This window comes from Octodon degus, unplaced genomic scaffold, assembly GCF_000260255.1.
Source record: "Octodon degus isolate 3935 unplaced genomic scaffold, OctDeg1.0 scaffold00069, whole genome shotgun sequence".
NCBI lineage: Eukaryota > Metazoa > Chordata > Mammalia > Rodentia > Octodontidae > Octodon > Octodon degus.
In genome coordinates this window covers 12,484,264-12,505,318 of record NW_004524645.1, presented here as the reverse complement: position 1 = coordinate 12,505,318, position 21,055 = coordinate 12,484,264, and the positions used below count along the sequence as shown (strand labels likewise).

The 21,055-nt window shown below is 41.5% G+C and overlaps 1 protein-coding gene across 1 annotated transcript in view; it reads left to right on the top strand.

The window, feature by feature from the left end:
- The first annotated feature begins 4,793 nt into the window (after nt 1-4,793).
- The window catches only part of Phka2 (phosphorylase kinase regulatory subunit alpha 2), a 76,676-nt gene continuing 60,414 nt past the window's right edge, over nt 4,794-21,055 (top strand). Inside the window, exon 1 of the mRNA XM_023719536.1 lies at nt 4,794-5,386. Within this exon, the coding sequence (XP_023575304.1) occupies nt 5,309-5,386 (78 nt within the window). The 5' untranslated portion in view covers nt 4,794-5,308. The remainder of the gene's footprint in view (nt 5,387-21,055) is intronic.

Below are 21,055 nucleotides of genomic sequence, written 5' to 3'. Positions count from 1 at the left end.
TCTTCTTTAAAAGGCAACTGCTTGATATGACTGGTACTCTCTGGCTCAGCCAGATTTCTAATTATTTTTTAAAAACATGTCAAGTCCTGAAGAGTGTATAGAGACAAAGAGACAAGGGGGAGCAGCTTCTAGGAACAGTAAACTGTCCTGTGAGATGCTGTTGTTTCTACATGTATCAAACCCTACCAGTTTGCTCCTACCAGTAGTTATATAGGATAATCCTACTTCCCACTTACAACTGCTTGAGCAGTGCCTCAAGTATGCCCCTGTTAGGAGCATTTCAAAATCCTTTACTTGGGTCTTTCATTGAGGCTCCCTTGCATATACTTCAAGAGAATGTTGTATCTGACTAACCATAGTAATACTATAATACCTTTCTGTGAGTGCTGATTCATCTTTGCAATGTTTCTTCTCTGATTTATTTAATTCCTTGTATTTATGTGTTAAAATCAACACAAATGTTAAAATCAGTGAAATAAATTTGCAGTTAAGTCCTTTAAGTTTGATAATTTTCACAAAAAGAAACTATTTGGAGTATGTTTCCCTGGTGGTGTGGCATGGAAATGTTAACTGGTATTTAATGAAGACCAACACAACAGGAATATCTGGGGGAACAATGAGCATCCTGGGACTGTGAAATTGGAGCAAGGGTTGTCTTGCATCATAAGATCAGTTTCTGGGGCCGGAGAGATAGCTCAGTAGAATAAGCACTTGCCTGGTAAGCACAAAGTTCTGAGTTCAGTCCCTGGTACAAATCAGTTTCTCAGTCTCTTTATCATTTTCCCATTGCTTTTTCAAGAGTCTCTCTTTTTTATGTATTTAGTACAGGGTCTACAGGGTCTCACTATGTAGATCTGACTCATAGTGATTCTCCAGTTTTCAGCCTCCCAAGCACTGGGATTACAGGGGTGCACTACCATGCCCAGTCTCAATCACCAACTCAGAGTGTCCTGGGGGCAGGGCCAGTACAGCATACTGGGGATTGAACCCCAGCCCCTGTGCTCTTCAAGAGTCTCTCTCTAATGCATGTTGCCACACAATGTACAAGACTCAGTCAGATCTCTTCTAAGTGTCTACTTCCTCAGCATCAAACAGTAGGATTTCCAGATGGTGAGGACAAGATGTGGGGGCTCTGGGTTGCTGGTTAGCATATGGGAGCCACAAATGGGAGAAGCTTGATTCAGCCAGGTAAGAGGTCTCTGAGCAATCTGTCCTTCTAAGGTTTTTAGCTCCCCCGCACAGGCTATATACTACATTGATCTAGCAGGTGGTGGGACACTCCAGATTTGGAGGAAATAGTGAGACTTCAGAAATCAATGTCCTGAAGCAGATTATGTAGCCACAATGTCCACAGAGGGAAACTCTCCAATGTTGCTTAGATTCCACCCACCCTTATTTTTCCTATTACATTTTATGTCTAGTCTGTGTTCCTTCAGCCAAAAGCTCTTGTCTTCTCCTCCTGCTCCTTGTCCTCCTCCTCCTTCTTACCTCCTCCCCCTCCTTCGCTCCTCCCTCCTCTTCCCCTTCTGGAAGAATGAATATTCCTGAGAAGCTTCCTACTTTGGATTTAAAACTGGCCCCACATTTTAAGACTGTATTGTGAAATGATAGAGGTGGAGCCATTATCAGGAGGAAGGAGTGGCAGACCAGTGGGCAGTATTTGAAGAACTATTTCCTCAGAACATTGAAGATTTTCCCCTTAAACACACTGCAATCATTAATCCCACACAGCAACTTTGTCCACTTCAATGGGAAGTACTGTATCATGATTGTTCTCATCAAAAAGTGCCAAGACTATTCCACTTGGTGACTTAGTTTGTATCTAACAAGATCACCTAGGAGGCAGGTCAGAATGTTGGAGATTAGTTCAATGAAGATCTACTTTACTAAATGACCATTTCCACAAGTGGATTTGTTTGATGTTGTTTGGTCTCTATAACAATGTGGAAGGACTGTTCAGTTTATCTTTGCCTCAGATTCTTGTTTCTGTAGTTGGAGTCTAAAGGACAGAAAGAAGAAAGCTGAGTGGGCCTAAGAAGAACATAATCATGAATGTGAAGAATTCTTATCCATGTATTTTTTAACCTAAGTGTCCAGATGTATCTGGAAAAGAAGATACATCTTGAAGTCAGAGCATCAAGAAGTCAGAGCAGATCAAAATTGAATGTATAGTTCCCAGAATATATTCTTTTAAATATATTTAATAAATATGTTCCTCATTGTGAAGAAATCTTATGCTCCCTAGTGCTGCTTTGCCTTACCTCTCAGTCTCAAACTAGCTATAGGAAGCTGCAACAGAGACAAATTTAGCATTGTTTAAAATGCTGTAATGAAAACCAGTTGAGCTCCAGTCAACTAAAGTTGAATTGCTGTAAAAAATAATTGAATTTTAGATGTTTTTAGCAAATTGATTCAGAATTCACCCTCTCCTCTGGGTCTAAAGATGTAGTCCTTTCTAGAGCCAAAGACCTGAACTCTCCAAGAGAAACATTTATTGGTTTCCACCTTAAGCTCTGCCCTGTAATATATATTCCTAAGAAGTACCTAATGTGGACCCCCCAAAATAATAAAAGGTAAATTATCCAAACTCTTAAATACAAAGAATACATGAAAATTATAGTAAAAATACATGCTAACATTCCAAAAGGGAGTTAACTATCATAACCTAATGTCTAGTTCTACCTACCCCCAGGCCATACCAAATTCTACATGTAGGTACATACCTGCATTGCTGCATAATTAAAGAGCAAGTATATTTTTAAGTCAAACTATGTGAGTTCATGAGTGCTTGGATGCTTTAGTTGAGTGGCAAAGTAAAACCATAGATTTATGATTTGGGATGTCTGACATGAACTTGGTTAAGGATCAAACATGGGGGACCCAAATGAGCAGAACTGATTTTCACTCTTTCCATGAACATTAGTTGAGCTGTAACCACATGCTCAATATTGTACCACATATGGTAGGAAATATTAGACTGTCTCAACAAGTAATTTATCCATCTAGGAAGATAAAAACATAAGACAAGAACACAAGGTAATGCACAATTTTCAAATGATGGTGAAAGCAAAAATTCTTTAAGTGCTTTCCTATAAGCAAACGTGGGACTTGGGATATAGCTCAGTGGCACAAGCACCAGCACCTGCCTGGCAAGCACAAGGTCCTGAGTTCAATTCCCAGTACCAAAAAAAAAAGAAAATGTGCTAAGTGATCCCCCTCCACCTTCACTGGGGATTGAACCTAGGGCTTTTGCACTTATCTATCTCCCCAGGTCTTTATTTGTGAGACAGGTGATCACTGAGTCATTCAGTTGTCCTGGATGGGCTGGAACTTTCCTCCTGCCTCAGCTTTCTACAGTGCTGCGATTTTAGTGGTGCCTGTCATGCCTGGCTTACTAAGTGCTCTTGAACTTAAGTCACCTTATGGGGTAGATGGCATTATCCAAATTTTAACAAATGAGACCATTGTGTTTCTTTTTTAAAATTTTAAAATTTTATTAGTCCGTGTTTGCGGTACTTAATGATTATGTTCATCATGGGCACTTAGTCCATGTTCATAACACATCTTAATTCTTTTTGCCAGTCCCCTTCTCCTCTGCCCCTCCCTTCTCTCTCCATCTCTTGGTGTCACCTTCCCATCTGTAAAAGGTCTACCTCCCTGTTTCCTATTATCTTTTGTTCTGCTATTCATTCACATATTTATTTGTTTAGAGACAGAGTCTTGCTGTGTAATTCAGGCTGGCCTTGAACTCAAAGCCCCACCTCAGCCTTCCCAGTGTTGGGGTTACAGGCTTGTGCCACCAAGCACTTCATGAGTTTCTTATAGAAAATATGCACTATTTAAGTTTTTGTATTATTTATTTCACTTAACATTGTGGAGACCATTGAAATTCAAACATCTAAAACAGCAGGCCAAAAGTAATACTGCTTAAACGTGGCAGAACTGGAATTCGAACTCACTCCAAGTGCTAATATCCTACTAAAGATATTGTTACAGGAATTCAGAGAATAGGAGGAGGCTTCACGCAGTAAAGGAGGAAGGGGCCAATGGGTCGTGCTTTAAATGGAATAAATTCAAAGAGACTAGAAAAGGGCTTGTGGAGGCAATAACTGCATTAGCTAGCCAGTGGAATTCCTGTGTGAACAAGCCCAGTTTCAAACTGTACTCCCCTAGAGGAACTGCGAGTTTGGCCCAGGAGATGCACCCAGGTGGCTAAGGTGGATGCTGGTTCCGAGGGTGTAGTTGAAGGAATCCCATCTGGTTCTCCCCTTTCTTGCCCAGAGTGGGTCCTACTACACAGAATCCTCCACTTGATCTCTGCCTGCGGAAGGACGCAGCCTTGGGCTGCAGTGGGCCAGCCTCCTCGGCCCCAGGTGGAGTTGGCGGCCAGATCTTCGTCCCTCCTCAACGCCTTGGAGGAAAGCAGATCTGGAGCTGGGCTCTCCACATTTCCAGCCTGCTGGATGCTTTTCTTTACTCCTTTGGCCCGGCTCGGCAGTTGAGCAGAGGCGGGACTAGGCAGGGGACGGAAGGGCGGGGCACGGGTGGGAGGGAGGAGCGGGTCAGTGGAGGGGGCGGAGCTAGAGCGGACCCAGGAGGAGGTGAGCAAGGCAGGGCGGAGCTAAGGTGGTTGCGAGATCCTCGGGGCGGATTGTGACGTCAGCTAGGGCAGGGGCGGGGGCGGTCCCCTTATCAGTGTCGCTCAGGTCGGGCTACCCGGGTTATAGGGTTCAGGTTGGGGGAGGGGGTGGGCATAGGGGGGTAGGGGATCCAGGGGATCCCAGTGGCCCTGGTCCAACGGCCTGTTTTTCCAGCCTTGTCTGGGGTAGGAAGTCATCTGGAAAAGGGGTTTCAGGAAGCAACTTGCATCCGGCCCAGAGCTCGGTTCCCTGCGGCTGCCGCGGGCCGTTCCCTTTTTCTTCCCACTCAGGCCGAGACTCGAAGGGTTCCGCGGCGACCAGAGCCTGCGGCAGGCCCTCTTCTCCCCCCTGAAGACAAAGAAGCTCGGCCGAGTCTTAACCTCAGGCCGGGTACCCTTTCCGGGTTTCTCCTGGGACCCGCGACAGCCCAGGGCACCACAGGCCTGTTCGAGGCGGAGCCGCCATAGCGCCAGCCCTTGTCTCCGCCCCCGCGCCGCCCAGCGGGGCGAAAGTCTGGTTGGCTTGTTTTCTAGTGATATTTTAGCTCTATCGTTTTGAAAAGTCCCGATCTCCTCCCACCCAGCCCCGTCCCAAGAACTGACTGAAACTGGGGGCCAAGTCTGCTTGGCGGCTGCAACTCGGGGTGCCAAGGCCAATAAGCTCAGGAGATGCGCAGCAGGAGCAATTCCGGGGTCCGCCTGGACGGGTATGCGAGACTGGTGCAGCAAACCATCCTTTGCTACCAGGTAAGGAGGAACCACCCCTGAAGCCCCACTGACCTCTCTTGTCACCCATTCTCTTTCAGACATTTGTCCCCTCCTGTGACCTGAGAGCTTGCAGTTAAGAGGTTTCCTGTTTGAGTCTTTTGCTAGTCAATGATTACTTGCCTATTACCACAGAATTCGCCTTTAGAATCAGGGAATCCTGATTCTTTGACCATCGTTTAGGACCAAATGAGCCCCTGTGATGTCTTATGTACAAAATCCCTCTTTTGTGTTGACTCTGCTGCTTTTGGATAAGAGACTCGAGTTGTCAATAGGTTGAACAGAGCACACTGAATGGGGAGGGTGAACTCTGGACTGTTGGGAGAGTAGACAAATGTTAAGCTCTTGGGGGTCTGTATATCACTCTGGGTTGTGGGCAACTGCTGTCTCTAGAGTTGCCTTGTTAAAGACCCACCTGGGAGAGCCACAGGGCGTGCTCTGATTGCCATTTCACAGATAAGAAAACTAAAGTTCACATGTAGCAGGATCGAACACAAAAACAAGCCTTCTGCTCCCATTGTGCAAGGGGTCCCATGTGAAGCTGCCCATGCAGGGTAAAATATGAGCATATTTGCTGTGCTTTGCTTTGCTAAAGGTATACATGGGTCCCTAATGTAAGACCACTGAACTATTTTTATTCCTAGTGAAGGCAGCAGTTATATTACTTGCCCTCAATCAACAGCAACTATTTTTAGGGCCTTCAGAGGCAAAGAAGGAAATGGCATTCAGTGGTGGGAGGCCTGGCCCGCATGTTGGGAAACCAGGGTCACTCCTAAGCCACTCACCATTTTCCCTCTTAGCTTGTTTCTCACACTTGGTCCCTGTTGTGCTTTGTATCTAGATGTCATCCCAAAGCCTCAGGCAGTCATAGGTAGGGCTTTTCAGAGGTGGCTGGATCTAACGTGTGATGCTGGGATTACGGATTACTAAATTAGTCTACTAATTGGTTTGGCATAGTTCTGGGTGTGATTAAGGATCCTCCACCCTGGGTGTGAGTGCCTAGGGTAGGTAGCCTGAATAAAATATAGGAGACAAAAATAGAGCTAGTGTCCTCTGTTTGTTACTCATTGCTGATTGCTGCCTTCTGCCTGCCATGAACTGTTTTTCCTCTGTAATGTCCGCCACACCACCCTGCCTAGGAGCCAGCCGATTCCGCTACAAACTGTGAGTTAAATAACCCTTTCCTCCTTTAACTTTGGGTGTCAGGTATTTTGGCTCAGCAACAGGAAAAAGTAACTAAGCCTGTCATCAGGAAATATTTATTATATGTCTGTTATATGCAAGGTACTGTACAGAGTTTGGGGCTTATAGAAAAGAATAAATGGATGTAGTACAGTGACATATATGCAGAAGGTATAAGTCCAAAATTCCTTATCTGAAATTCTTTGAGCCAGATGTGGTGACAAGTCAGAAATATTTGCTTTTAGGAAGTTAATATGCATGTATAGCCCCTCTCCTGTTCCTCTCCAGCACTGGTCACCAGCTCTACTTTTCAACCACCATGAACTAAGAGCTTCACTCCACCACACCCTTGCACCATGATGTTTGCCTTGGAGCCTGCCTGCTATGTGCTGAATCTCCTGAAACCATGAGCTACAACAACTGCAGCAGAGTCTGGGCAGCATCCTTTGATCACCTACATACATTGTTATTTCCACATCAGAGTATGAATATCCACACTAAGATGAGCAATGACCAAAAAGAGTTTCATGCTAATTCAGGTCATCTTGTACCATCCAACAGCTTGCTGCAAACTTACGAAAACACTTTAAATTTCTGGAGCTTCCTGACTTTTTCAGATTGCACTTGAATGATTATAGTCTTCATTTGGAGAGCTCTATGAAAGGATTACTGAGGTTGGTGGGTATATTAGTTTGCTTTCCCATAGTGGGACAAAATATGTGACACCCACAACTTAAAGGACAGAGGTTTAATTTAGCTTAGTTTCAGGAGATTGAATACATGGCAGGCAGGCTGCAAGGCAGAAACATCGTGATGCGAGGGTGTGGTAGAGTGAAGCTCTTGCTTCGTGGTACCTGCAAAGCAGAGCAGAAAAACAGTGCCAGAGAGGAATGGGTGAGAGACCATGCACAGTAACCAAGGCCACTCCTCCACAACCCACCAAACACACACAGGACTGTGCTCTACTGATCTGTTTGCTGCCTATGGTGAACCTAGGGCACACATGATGTAGCTGGCTGCTATCACTGAAAGCTCTAGAAAGTTCGTCATCACTGTGTTAGGTAGTTCTTAATCTGATGAACCTGACAGATCAAGATTAATGTTCACAAAATGGCAAATGATGAGTCCTTCAAGAGATCACACTCAAGTTGAGAGCTAAAAGGGTTGGTAGAGAATATAAGATTGAAGATTACTTTTTGCCCTTTTTAATATATTATAGTTACATCTATAAAGTATTTTAATATTAAAGTTGAAAGGCATTTCCCTTCAGTACTGTGACTGAGGAGCTATAAGGAAAACTGATGAAATTTGGTGCTTATGACAAATCTGGGGTTGAATCCTATCCTCTCCCTTGAATGGCATATGTAGCCTTCACTCATGCTTTTTGAGTGCATCCCCTTATCTGTAAAATAGAGCTAATAACATGTGCTTACACTGAGTTATTTTAAAGAAGAAAATTAGGACCTAGAACATTTCCTGATACCTTGTGGACAGTCAATAAGGAGAGAATGTTCTCCAATATATTGATGTTAGCCACACATTAGTACTTAATGATCTCACATGACCACTCTGACCCATCATACTCCCCTTCCTGCTACAGCTGCTAATTGCTTTCTGGTTCATTAACATAACTAGCTTGCTCCATTCATGCCACTGAAATCCTAAGTATAAAGACTTCATCAGTTTTATTCCTTTGCATCAACCATTATCCCCGGGGCATGAAAAGTAACCTTCAGTCATTGTTTGATAGAAAAAAAAACTTCCTCTGGGTTCTGAGCCATCCTACTGGCCCGTCTTTTGCTCTAGGCTTGGCTTCCCTCAGGAGCAAAATGGTTGTCTTCTCACCAAAGCAAATCTGCAGGTGGGACTTTCCTCACCATTTTAATGATTGTAAAAGGTTTTATGAGTCCTTAGTTGTATTAATTTTGGAAGTAGTTGGTGACAAACTCTCACTTTTGCCTTCTTTGTCCCTTCCTACTTGTATCATCAATTCTGTTTAAGCAGAATGCAGTACTCAGGCATAGTTTGTTGGGAAATTCCATGAATTTCTAAGTACAGAATTACAAGCCTTCCCATCAAATCCCACCCTGCACCCACCTCACCCCAGGTAGTACTGACCCATGTAGGGGCTCAATTGCTTTGAGTGCTTTTAGTCATATATAAAACATATATTTCTAAAATTTATGCTAGCTCTCTCCATCTTCTGTAGATATGTACAGGTGTTTATGAGGCATTTTTTCAAAGTCACTAAGTTCTTTTGTTTTATTTACTTTTTAATTTGATATCATTTATGTTGGTTTCCCTGGTTAGAAATCATCTCATCACAAATATGTCAAACCAGTCTTTATTCTTCCTTTAGAATCAGTGTGCTCATATTAGCTAACCTGTCAACTAATTCCTTTCCTGTATCTCTAAAAGAGAACTTCTCCATTCATCATTTGTCAAATATACATACTGTTAAATATTATCTTATTTTTTAAATAATTTATTTATTTGTTTGGTACAGGGTCTTGCTCTGCAGTTTGGGCTCATAGTGACCTGCCTGTCTCAGCCTCCCCAGCGCTGGGAATACAGGGGTGCACACCTGGTTTCAGTGACCAGCTCTGTGCACCCTTGGGTTGAGGGGCCAGCACAGCATATGGTACCAGGGATAAAACCCAGGTCCTTGTGCTTGCCAGGGAGGCACTTAGACTGCCAAGCTATCTCCCCAGCCCAATATTATTTTAATCTTTAAGGCAAAAAAGGAAAGAGTGGGGCTGAGGAGATAGCTCAGTAGAATAAGCACTTGCCTAGCAAGCGCACGGTCCTGAGTTCAATCCCCAGTACCGCAAAAAAAAAAAAAAAAAGGAAAGAGTGCCTATTTAAGCTTCTTTCTGCAGGTTTGATTTTTGTGGATACACACTGTAAATAGTATCTTCAAAAAGTATTTACTTGAAAAAATCAAATTTTTGTATTTATTTTCACCCATACAAAAATACTTTGTACATTTCTTCAATAACAGTTCTGTTGAAGGCTCATTAATAAAAGTTTGAAGTGGGCTGGGGAGCTAGCTCAGTAGAATAAGCACTTGCCTGGCAAGTGCAAGGTCCTGAGATCAAATCCCTGGTACCACAAAAGAAAAAGTATGAAGTACTGATAAGAGAATATGGATCAGTAAGAAAAATGATGATCAAAATAGTATTCACTATACTGCAGATTATTGGATATAATAAAGCAGATAATTAAGAGACTAGAACAGCAAGTTAATATTGCATTTCAGGGCAATGGAATTTAAAATTAGAATAGATTAAATAAAACATGGAGTATGAGACAAATAATAGCTGTAATAAAGACCAATCTGTGGGAGAGTTAAAAAAGATAATGAAGTACTAGATTATAACAATATAGCAGAAGAACGGGAGGAGACTGTAGCTAAAGCATTGTAAGGCCTCCATCTCATTAGGAAGGAGAATACAGGTATTATTATGTCTTTTAGGTCAAGTTAATGTTTTAGAGTTACCATTAAAATAATATAAATAGACTGTGTAACTTTTAAAGCAGTAAAGGAATATAGTAAGGAAAATCTGTTCATTCCAAGAGGAGAAAGGAAAAGGGGGATGGTTAAGGAAAAAACATAACAAATATGAAGAATAATAGAAAATGCGAGTAGGTCCCACCATAGTAGTGATCACAATAAATATAAATGCTTAAATTATCCATACAATGGAAAATATTTAGAAAGGTATATGTAATTTATTAGAGACCAAACCCCAACAGAATACTGAAAGGTCAAAAGTAATTTACTAGAACAAGCCATAGTTGATGTAATTAGACTAGTATCATACAAAGTAGACTTCACATTTTTTGAAAAAAATTATGTTATTTCTGTAAAAATATTATTACTGGATGACAAATAGATAATTCACCAAAAGTGTAGTTTTAAATCACAAATCTGGATACCACCACCCATTCAGATGCTCAAGTGAGCAATACAAGAGTCTTTGCTTCCTGCTTGTTCTTTTCCCGCCTGCACCCAAGTCATACTACACTCTATTGATTTCACCTGCTAAATATCTCTTTAACCCATCCACTGCTCTTGTTCCTCTCTACTGCTGTCACTGCCTTCTCAAAGCCACCAGCCTCACCAGTCTACCCCTGCACTAGTTTATCTACACATCTTCTCTGTGCATTCTTTCAGTCTTCATTCAGTATTTCTCTTCGTTACAGCCAGAGTGGACTTCTCCGGGTACCAGTACCAGCATTCTGGCCAGCACTGGGTCCCACATGGGCAGAAATGACATTTTACTACCTTGTCTCACAGATACCATCTAACAGACTTTTGGCTGATCTATGTGGATTAGAAAAGAAGGCATCCATACAAAGCATTTTCTCCTTCATGGGATAATTACTGCCCTGTCTCTTGCAACTTCCTACTTCAGTTGTTTGGGTTCAGTAGAAAGGAGGCTCTTGCTGTGCTTTTCTGAGATAGCCCTTAAACATTTTAGAGTCGGATAAAAACACTTGACTAAGTTAGAGACAAAAATCCTTGAGTCTTCCATTTACAAGTGTACAACTGCCACAACCCATGGAGGCAAGAGACTTAAGATTGCTTCAAGCTTTGTATAAGGATCCACAAGATCATGTAGTCACAATCCTACTGTCCTTTTCCAGTTAAAGAACTCCAGATGAGGGAATGGAGCTCATCCTTCTTATGAGTTGATGGCCATGTCATAAGTGCTTTGTTTCATTGGACAGGCCAGAGAAGTAGAGCTAAATATACCAGGTTGCCATGAGTAGCAAGTGAAGTTGCACTCTCTTTACTTTGTGTATTAAAATACTGAAATTTGAATGTACTGTCTCCTGAAATATTCCAACAAATTTAGTTCTCCCACATTGCCCTTGTCATTTATATTTACTTTTAAAATTTTATTTCACTTGTGGACTAATGACAGGGTCCTTTTATGTTCTGCAGGCTGTTCCCAAACTCCTGGGCTCAAGTGATTCTCCTGCTTCAGCCTCCTAAACTGGAATGATAGGCGTGGGCGACATGCTCAGCTTGTCACTTATATTTATGTATGACTGTTAATTGTCAGTCTATCTCTTAAAGGGTGAGAAAAGTGAAATGTTCATAAAATACATTTGGAGAGTGGCTCTTAAATGGGTTACAGGCCCATTTAAGTATTTGGTGAAGGCTAAGTGTCCTATCCTTTCCTGAAAAACTGTTCACATAGAAATTTCAAGAGTCTCATGAACAAATTTACCTCCCTACCTATTCTGCTGAAGTCCATGTGTGAATTCCTAGCAGATCCTCTGGAGACTCCAAGACAACAGCTCAGATCTAAACTGATATGTGATGTCTAGAACTCAGACTCAAACCCAAAGCCTAAAATGTCTGAAATAAAAAGTCTTAAAATTGACAGTATTAAATGGTGACATCTGTAATTCTGTTCCGGTGGAAGTTCATGGTACTAGCATGGCCACCAGTAATCCATTGCTACATAGCACTTCACTGGTGTTGGCCAGAAAGAAACTGACAGCTTCCCTGAGTTTTAATGTACTTTATAAGTTGCTGCTGTAGTAGGCTAAGGACTGATATCTTTACTACAGGGATTGGTGAGAGAGTGGTAAAGAATTAAAGTCCCCTAGGAGAGTGGTAAAGTCATTTGATTGTAGCTAAGGGGTACAGAGCAGTTTCTGTGAGTTTGGAAAGATCTAAAATGAACACTGGGATCTGGAATGAAGCTGGAGTTAAGTAGATGCCTGCAGTGCTTGGCTCCTAACCCAGTTTATTTCCCTATAAACCATGATTTAGTTTTATTAGATGGTGCAAGTGCCTATGCCCAGGACATATTTCAGCTTGTACATTATTTGTAAGCCGGGGAGGGGGGGAGTTAACAGATAGCAAAAGAAGTATATCAATGAAAAGTGTAATTTGCATACTTTAATACCCTTAGGTAATGAATGAGGCTGCTGCATATGAACTTACATTTTCAAGATGATTCTCTGAATCACCTCAAGTTTACGTATCAAATATTACAAATTATATCTTTTAAGTGAATGTATGAACAGTGTTACACATCTGGAAGTATCAATTGTACATACAGTCATATAAATGCTATTATAATTTATGCTTTAAAATGCATTTTAAGACATTGTTCTTTCCCCACTCCCCTTTAATATTTTTTTGTGGTATCTGAGATAGCACTGAGGACCTTGCACTTACCAGGCAGGTGTTTGTGCCACTGAGCTATCTCCCTGGCCTCCCTTTAATATTTTAAAAAGTGCTTGTTATCCTGTGCTGGCCCCACCCCCCAGGCGTGCTGAGCTGGCCACTGAGTCCAGGCCAGTGGTGCACTCCTGTAATCCCAGCGCCGGGGAGGCTGAAAACAGGAGGATCACTACAAGTCGGAGCTGCGTAGTGAGACCCTGTGCCAAATACAAAAACAAAACAAAAGGTGGTTGTTAAAACAAAATTTCAGAACAACAAATGAATTTAACCAGTTTTTGAAGTTTTATAATAGGCTGTTTTACTTTCTATTTTCCGTTTTACCAACATGAGTGGTGGTAGTGAGTAATCATGTATTTTTTTCAACATTTATCCTAGTCTCTTCTGTGTCTTTTATTCAAGTAATTGAACTATACTTTCCTTCCTTGGAAGGCAAGGCAGTGACACACATTTAGTGATTCTTAATCCAAAGGGAAAAACCAAAAGTAAGGATCGATCTGAGGCTTCTGACTTGCTATGGAATATAGGTAAACAACTGATGGCCTGGGTATCTGGAGAAGGCTTCAGAGAGTCTTGTGTTGTGCACAGGCTCAAAAATACAGGAGATACTCAGTTGGTTTTTCTGCGGGGCCAAGGACAGATGTCAGGTGATTAGCTGGATATGAGAGGAAGAGCCAGAACAAGCCTGAACCTTGGGTGGCAGACTAAGTGATGTAGATTGTATCTTGTAGGCATTGGAGAATTCTGAGAAGGGCAACAAAATCTTGAGGTGCTAGGTCTTTCTGTAACCACCCTTTGTGGAGTGTGGATTGGAAGGAACTGGTGCTAAAGACAGGGGAATCAGCAAGGAAGTGTTTCAATTAATTTTGTGATGAAAGTTTGAGAAAAGGAATGTGTATCCCTTGCCAATTCTGATGTGTACATAACAACACTCATCTCTGTGCCTGCCCCCACTAGAAACTGAATTACAAACTGTTAAATGTAAATGCTTTAGCACTATTATCAGGCACATATGTATTTTGTGTTAGTAATGCCTCAGTTTTCATTCCATTGAGGCAATTGTATTGCCTCGCTTAGCAGCATGTGTGTTTTTATAGTGTATAGTTCACCATGGCCATGAAGGCATTTGTTGTATTTGTCATTATTCTTTCAACTGGAAATATCAGAAACCCACTTCAGATTGCCTTGAAGCCCAAAAGAGAATTTATTGCTCAAGTAACTGAAAAAGTCCAGGAGATCATTCTAGATTCAAGCATGGCTAGACTCGAAAACTCAAATGATCAAATTGGCTCTCCACATTGTTCTCCCCTGTTTGACTCCTAGTAGGCTTCATTCTCCAGCAGGCTTATCGCGTGTGTTGGCAGAAGTGCCCCATTGGCAGATCTAGTCTTCCAAGGTGGCAGCCTCTGCAGAAAGCAAGCTTTTTCTATAGTGGCTCCAGTGAAGGCCTTGACTGAGAATGGTTCTCATTTGGTCCACCTGGATTGTTTACCCATCTCGAAACTGTGCCTGGATCAGCAAGGCTTGAGGTACATGTCCTGCCCTGCAGCTGGAGCCAAGGCCAGGACACAGGCAATGATGGGCTTGCCCCAACTAGAAGCACAGTGCATCAGAGTGGGGGAAATCATAGGGCATTACTGAAAAGCGGGGGAAAGGTGACAGACAGGGAGAGGGGACATTTTCCTTGGGGATTGCGAAGTGATGACATGAAAGATCCAAGGTGAGACACACTCTCCAGTCTGCATTGGACTCTCCCTTTTCTAAGAAGAGAAATCAAGGCCCAGAGAAGTTAATTTTCCGAAGCTCACATAGCTATCAAGTGGCAGAGCAAAGATTGGAATACAGGGATGTTTTACAAAGTGTGGTGGATTGCCAACTGGTGGTCAACTTGTTGCACTCAGCTGAAGTGAACTAGCATGATGCTGGGTGAGAAAGGCCCACCTGAGAATTGTTGCCAGCAGTATGCGAGGCACAAGTAGGGAGGCTGTTAGGGAATCTGTTGGGTGCTGTTAGAATTTGCAAGGAGCTGTTGAATCTCTTGGAGGAGCTTGTCATGCTGGCTTTCCTGATGAACTTGGTTGCTCTCATTGTTAAAAGAGCTCGGGAACATTGTTGTCACTGAGGATGGCTACAGTTCACTTTGGAGAAACTCTGGTCATCACTTTGAGCATTGCCTCCTGGTTCCAGAGAGGAAGATTGTCCACTGCTCAGTCTCCTGAAGAAGTTTGTCACATTGGCTTTCCTGATTGCTGGAGGTAATCAGGATCTTAATGTTGCTGAGGGTGATTGTGGTACTTTTCCGGGGAGCTCTGGTTCTTTAAGAGTGACTTCCTGGCTCCTGTCCAGATCCCTCAGCCTGCTAGCAAAGATCCATCCCCCTGGCATAGACTTTCTAGCTTCTGTCACTGACCTTTGGGCCTTGCCAGCACAAATCCATGAACTCTTAACTTTTGTTTTAAAGGTAGAAAAGTGGTCCCAGCACTCAGGGAGTCTGAGGCAGGAGGACTGCAAGTTTGAGCCCAGCCTGGGCAACTCTGCCATCCAATGAGAGCTTATCTCAAACTAAAAAATTAAAAGTGGACTAGGGATTTAGCTCGGTGTGAAGGCCCTGAGTTTACTCTTTAGCCAAAACAGGAGAACTGCTTCAAAAATAGGAAATGGCTTATTGTTCAACTCAGATATGCTATGGGTGAAATAAACAGTAACCCCACATGACAGAGGTGAAGGTTAAGGAGGCAGATGTTAGAGACACTGTTGTGGGCTCTAGGCTTCCAGTTGGACCCATGGGAAACATTGTTTGGGGCTCTAGGTCTTCAGCAGGACTCATATAGGATATTATGGTGGGATCCAGGTCCTCTGCTGGATTCTTTGGTCTTTAGTGTGTGAACAGATTTCCTGCACTCTTTTTTTGTGTGTGATTCTTTGGTCAACTATTATAAAAAATCTTATAAAATATATGTCTTATATTGTATTGTTTCCCCTTGAAAAACCCCAAACCATGACACAAAGACATGCTCTTAATTGCTATCTACTATTCCTCTTATGTGGGATGGACGCAGGGTCCTTCTGCCCAAAGAAAACCAGAGTCAGAGCCCACATCACCTAAACCCTATCTATTCTGTTTGGACAGTTCTTAATGTTATGAAGTTCTTACATTGAGTTGATCTGAAGAAAAAAAACTGAATGCCTCTTTCAGAGGACATTTAGCTCCTCGAAGCAGCCAATTGGCTGCCCCTTAAATCTTCCTTAAACTAAACATCCATTTTCTTTCCCTCTTCCCATCAGATATGACTCTCAGCCTCTTTATGGCTCTATCACCCTCCTCTGGGTATGTTCTACATAGTGAATATTCCATTTGAAACAGGGTCTTTGGCTTTGCCAAAATATACCAGATATTCTCTGTCAGTTGGCAGTTCAGTAGCACTGTATTTTCCTTTCTTCTGGAAGCATTTCTTTTTTTTTTTGGTGGTACTGAGAATCAAAGTCTGGGCATCATGCATGCTAGGCAAGTGCTGTACCACTGAGCTACACCACTCCCTTTAATTCTGTTAACACAGCACTGACCCTGTGCTATGTGGCAGTCATGCTGTTGGCAGGCTGCTGTTAAAACCTGCAGTCCATTATGTACAGTTGAATTTTCTTGTACCTAAAAGTTGGGGCAGGCTGTGGCTGGGTCACAGAGTAGCTTCTGGGGAAGAGGGTGATAGAAAAGAGAAATGAGGCTCTGTGTAAAGGTTGGTTAGAGTTCTGGGGTTGGTGTGTGTATATAAAGGGAGCTGAGTCAATTCAAGTGTGGGGGTGATAGCTAATAAAATTAGTTTGGCATTTATTAAACACATGAGCCCAGTAAACAAAATTTTTGTTGAATTCCATCTAGTTTGTTTCATTCTGTTGTCCAAGTCCAAAAGCATTCTCCTGTTCCACTGTTGGCTCAGCATCCACATTGTAGCCCTTGACCCCCCTCCGTGCATTTGCACACACCCTCTAAGGAGCAGTACAAGTCTCTACTGTAGAATCTGTGCCTTCTACTGTTAAACTCTCCTCCATGCCCTGCTTGTGAGAGTCATATTCATGTTGCCATCAGCCAAGAAGATTGTATAAACACTGTTCCTTGAGCTTGTAGGAAGACTCAAGCTCTTTCTTTTCATTTGCAAGTAGAAAATTATGATGTTCAATATGTGTTTTAAAAGTACTTATACATGATCCTAGGGAGGTATATATGCTGTCTTCTGTAATCATCCTCCCTGTACCCTGAAATTTAGTGCTCTAACATCTGCCTCCTTAACCTTCACCTCTGTCATGTGGGGTTACTGTTTATTTCACCCATAGCATATCTGAGTTGAACAATAAGCCATTTCCTATTTTTGAAGCAGTTCTCCTGTTTTGGCTAAAGAGTAAACTCAGGCCCTTCACACCAAGCTAAATCCCTAGTCCACTTCTAATTTTTTAGTTTGAGATAGCCTCTCCTTGGATGGCAGAGTTGCCCAGGCTGGGCTCAAACTTGCAGTCCTCCTGCCTCAGACTCCCTGAGTGCTGGGACCACTTTTCTACCCTTAAAACAAAAGTGAGAGTTTATATTCAGGTTGAGTTATTCCCGAGTTTCATTCTGTGCATGTCTTGATTTGCTTCTTTAGGTTTTCCTGGTTAAAAAAAATAAAACACCTCTCTTAAATTGCAAACTACTTATATTAACTATGCAGAATACAGATGTATTGATAAATAATATCTGCATTTTTAAAAGTTATATTGTTTTTTGTTTATGTTGGTGCTGGCGATTGAACCGAGAGGCTTGTGCATGCTAGATGCTGTACCACTGAGCTACATCCCCAGCCTTTTTCAATCTTATTTTAAGACAGCATCTTGCTCAGTTGCCCGGGGTGAACTCGACCTTTCAATCATCCTACCTCAGCCTCCCAAATAGGATTACAGGCATATGCAGCCACATCTGGCTCTTTTTAACTATATTTGAAAAGATATTTCATGTCATAAGTCAGTAAAAATTAGTCTTTATTACACTTTTGCTCATTTATCTACTCAGTTCCTTAGTAGTCCAGGACCTAGGTTAAGGTATAAACAAAATCAGACTTCGGTTGTTCACAAGAATCAATGAGAGTTTAAATGATGCAGCACAACCCATCTCCAACTGGGAGAAGAATTCAAAGTCAAAACCACTGGGTCATCTTTATTAGAAGGGACAGCAGACCAGAAGTGATAGAGCCTGTGATCATCACCCTTTTTATAAACCACATCAGAATAGAACTACTTACAGCTTCCAACACAGTTTTATAAATTTAAAGAGAAAATCAAGTCATAAAGTATTCTTTTTTGCTGAGTATGATTCTATACTATCCCAATTCTACATGGCTGGTGTACGTGTAGTTGTAAATGTAGGAATTCCCCTGAAACACCAGACTGCTACTCTGTAGTCTAGTCATGGTTGAAATGAACTAATCCACTCCCACAGTTAAGGCCAAACTAAAGAATAAAAGAGCTGACTTTCAGTTAACGGGACAGTGACATTTCATAATCTAAGCCACACTTGGCACTGTGTCCAAGTGGTCACTGCTGTGTCACCAAAAGCTTGTTTTTCTGTGGACTCTCAGTTCACAAGGACACCAGGAAGGGATTGAGTTCTTACTCTGGATCTCATGATGATTTCCTTACCCAGACTTACCCATCAGGCCTCAAAACAGATAAAGAAACATATGTTATCTACTGCTGGTGAATACTGAGTTTTTTAAAGAGTTGGTAAACCACAGTGGGAATAAGAATGATACTTTCACTCAGCTCTTCCTACCTAGACTTTTGCTCTGGATGCCTTTGATGCCATTGATTCTTATGTCAACACACTGAATACTGTTGCCCCTGAGGGTAGTATCAGTAGCGTTTTAGATGTTTTGTTGACAGCAGAGATTAGTTAAAAGGAAAGTAAGTCAAATATTTAATTCCTTAGGTGGAACCATGTCAAATAACAATTCTTTTGTTCTTTTACCTAATAACTTTGGCAGTATCACTTTGAAAGTAACCAATGGAGTTTTTCCTGAGCCTTCTTACAAATTTTATTATACTCTTTTGGGTAAAGTTTTTTCCCTCTCTTCTTTTTGTTTTGTTTGTACTTTATGGTGTTGGAGCTCAAATTCATGGCCTTGTGAAAACTAGGAAAACACCCCACCACAAAGCTACAGCCCCAGCACTATTAAGTTATATGTCCTTTTAAGCAGGAAAGATTCTGATTATTGTGAAGCATTTTAGTAGTTATTTATTTCTTTGTATATTTTGAGGAAAAGTCAACAGAGGCTTTATCTTTTTATGACTCATTTTATATCTTATCCATTTTATTTCAGGCTGAGATATTAGGACTGGCTTTAAAAAATTAATAGCTCATGAAGGTATGATTTACTTATCATGTACATCTCCTGAAGTATACAATTGAATGATTTTTTAGTATATTCAGACTTGAAACATTTCATTACCTGTAAAAAAAAAAAAAAGCAAAAACCTGTTAGTCGTCTCTCCTCCACTTTTCTTCCACCCCAAGCCCTAGGCCACCACTGCTCTTTCACCTGTATAAATACATTCTGGACATTTCATATGAATGGAATCACTCAATATGTGGTCTTTTGACTGGCTTCTTTCACTTAGCCTAATGCTTTCAAGATTTAGCTACGTTACAATGTGTGTTAGTTAATATTTTCTTTCTACTGACAAGTACTGCAAAAGCTGTATATTGTTTATTCATCAGTTGATAGATATTTAGCTTATTTCTGCTGTTCAACATTTATAAATAATTCTGCTATGGACAATTTGTGTACAGTTTTTTATGTGGAGGTTTGACTTTTTAGTGACTCAGCTGCCTTTTTAAATATCAATGACATCACAGCTGTCCCCCCACTCAGCACTTTCTGGTTTTTTTCCCCATAATTTTATTGAGAAACAAATAGCAATAAGACAGTTTCAAACTAATTTGGTAGGACAGTTTCAATAATTAACATATTGCATACATTCTTCCTAGTGGTTATTTGCTGTACAAGATGCAGCCATGATATCCTATTTACAAACACTTTTAGAACAAATCCCTCTATTCATTAAGAGAATGTAAGTATATATCTATTCTAACCATTTTGAATACACAGATACAAAATGGACATTCATCTGTATACCCCTTTTTTGTTTAGTTCCATCATTTGAATATCATAGGTGTGTTAACTCAGCAAAATATTCTAAAAGAGTTCAGTAGTCCATAATGGTATTGGGTCTTCCGTTTCACTGGCAAAGTCAGAGTCCCCTACAGCTCAACATAACACAGTGTTTATGCACATGAAATACCTACATTGCAGCTGAGACAGCTGGGGTCCAGATGGAGAAGCTAGCTTCTCTGGGCACACAGGTCTAGAAAGTGGAGTGGGGCTCTAGGTCCTAGTCCCTTACTTCCAGGGTCAGTGGTTTACCAACTGATATGCAATTCTGAAGGCCATAGAACACCGAAGGTCCATGATGTACATATGAGTGAAGCCTTGAAAGATTTTTATGCTTGTTGTTTCTTCTGTTTCATCACTTAAAACAATGTGGTCTGACCTGAAAGTGAAAACATCATGAGTTAGAAGATTCCTTGGACATTTTCTAGGTTCATCTCATACTTACACAGGTAAGGAAACTGCGGCATAGAGAAATGATGTATGGCTGGTGAGATAGCTCAGTGGACTAAGCACCTGCTTTGGCAAGCCCAGGGACCTACGTTCGATCCCCGGTCCTGCATGTACTGCTGGCCCTGCCCCCAGGGTGCATTGAGCCAGGGAACAAGTCAAGGTGTGGTGGCATACACCTGTAATCCCAGCGCTGGGGAGGCTGAAAACAGAAGGATCACTATGAGTCTGAGCTGCATAGTGAGACCCTGCACCAAATACACAAAAAATGAAAATAAATAAAATTTTAAAAAAAGAGAAGTGATGTGACTACTCTCTCAGGATCACTCTGTTAGTGGCAGTGCAAGCATGAGAACTCTGGTCTCTCCACTCATCCCTGGTCCTTGTCTGTCCCTTTATTTTTTATTTTTTATTTTTTTATTTTTTTGATATCAGTTATTTTTACTTTAAAGAAAGAAAAAAAATAAAAACAGTGGTACAAAATCTCAAAACAAGATTTTAGGAGAGTAACAATGGTTAGTACATTTTGTGTTGTTGTTGCCAAAGTAGTTTCTCATATTACAAGATATAGGCAAGAAATAATAAGCAAATAACATAGGTACAAACCTCTTTTTTTTAAGT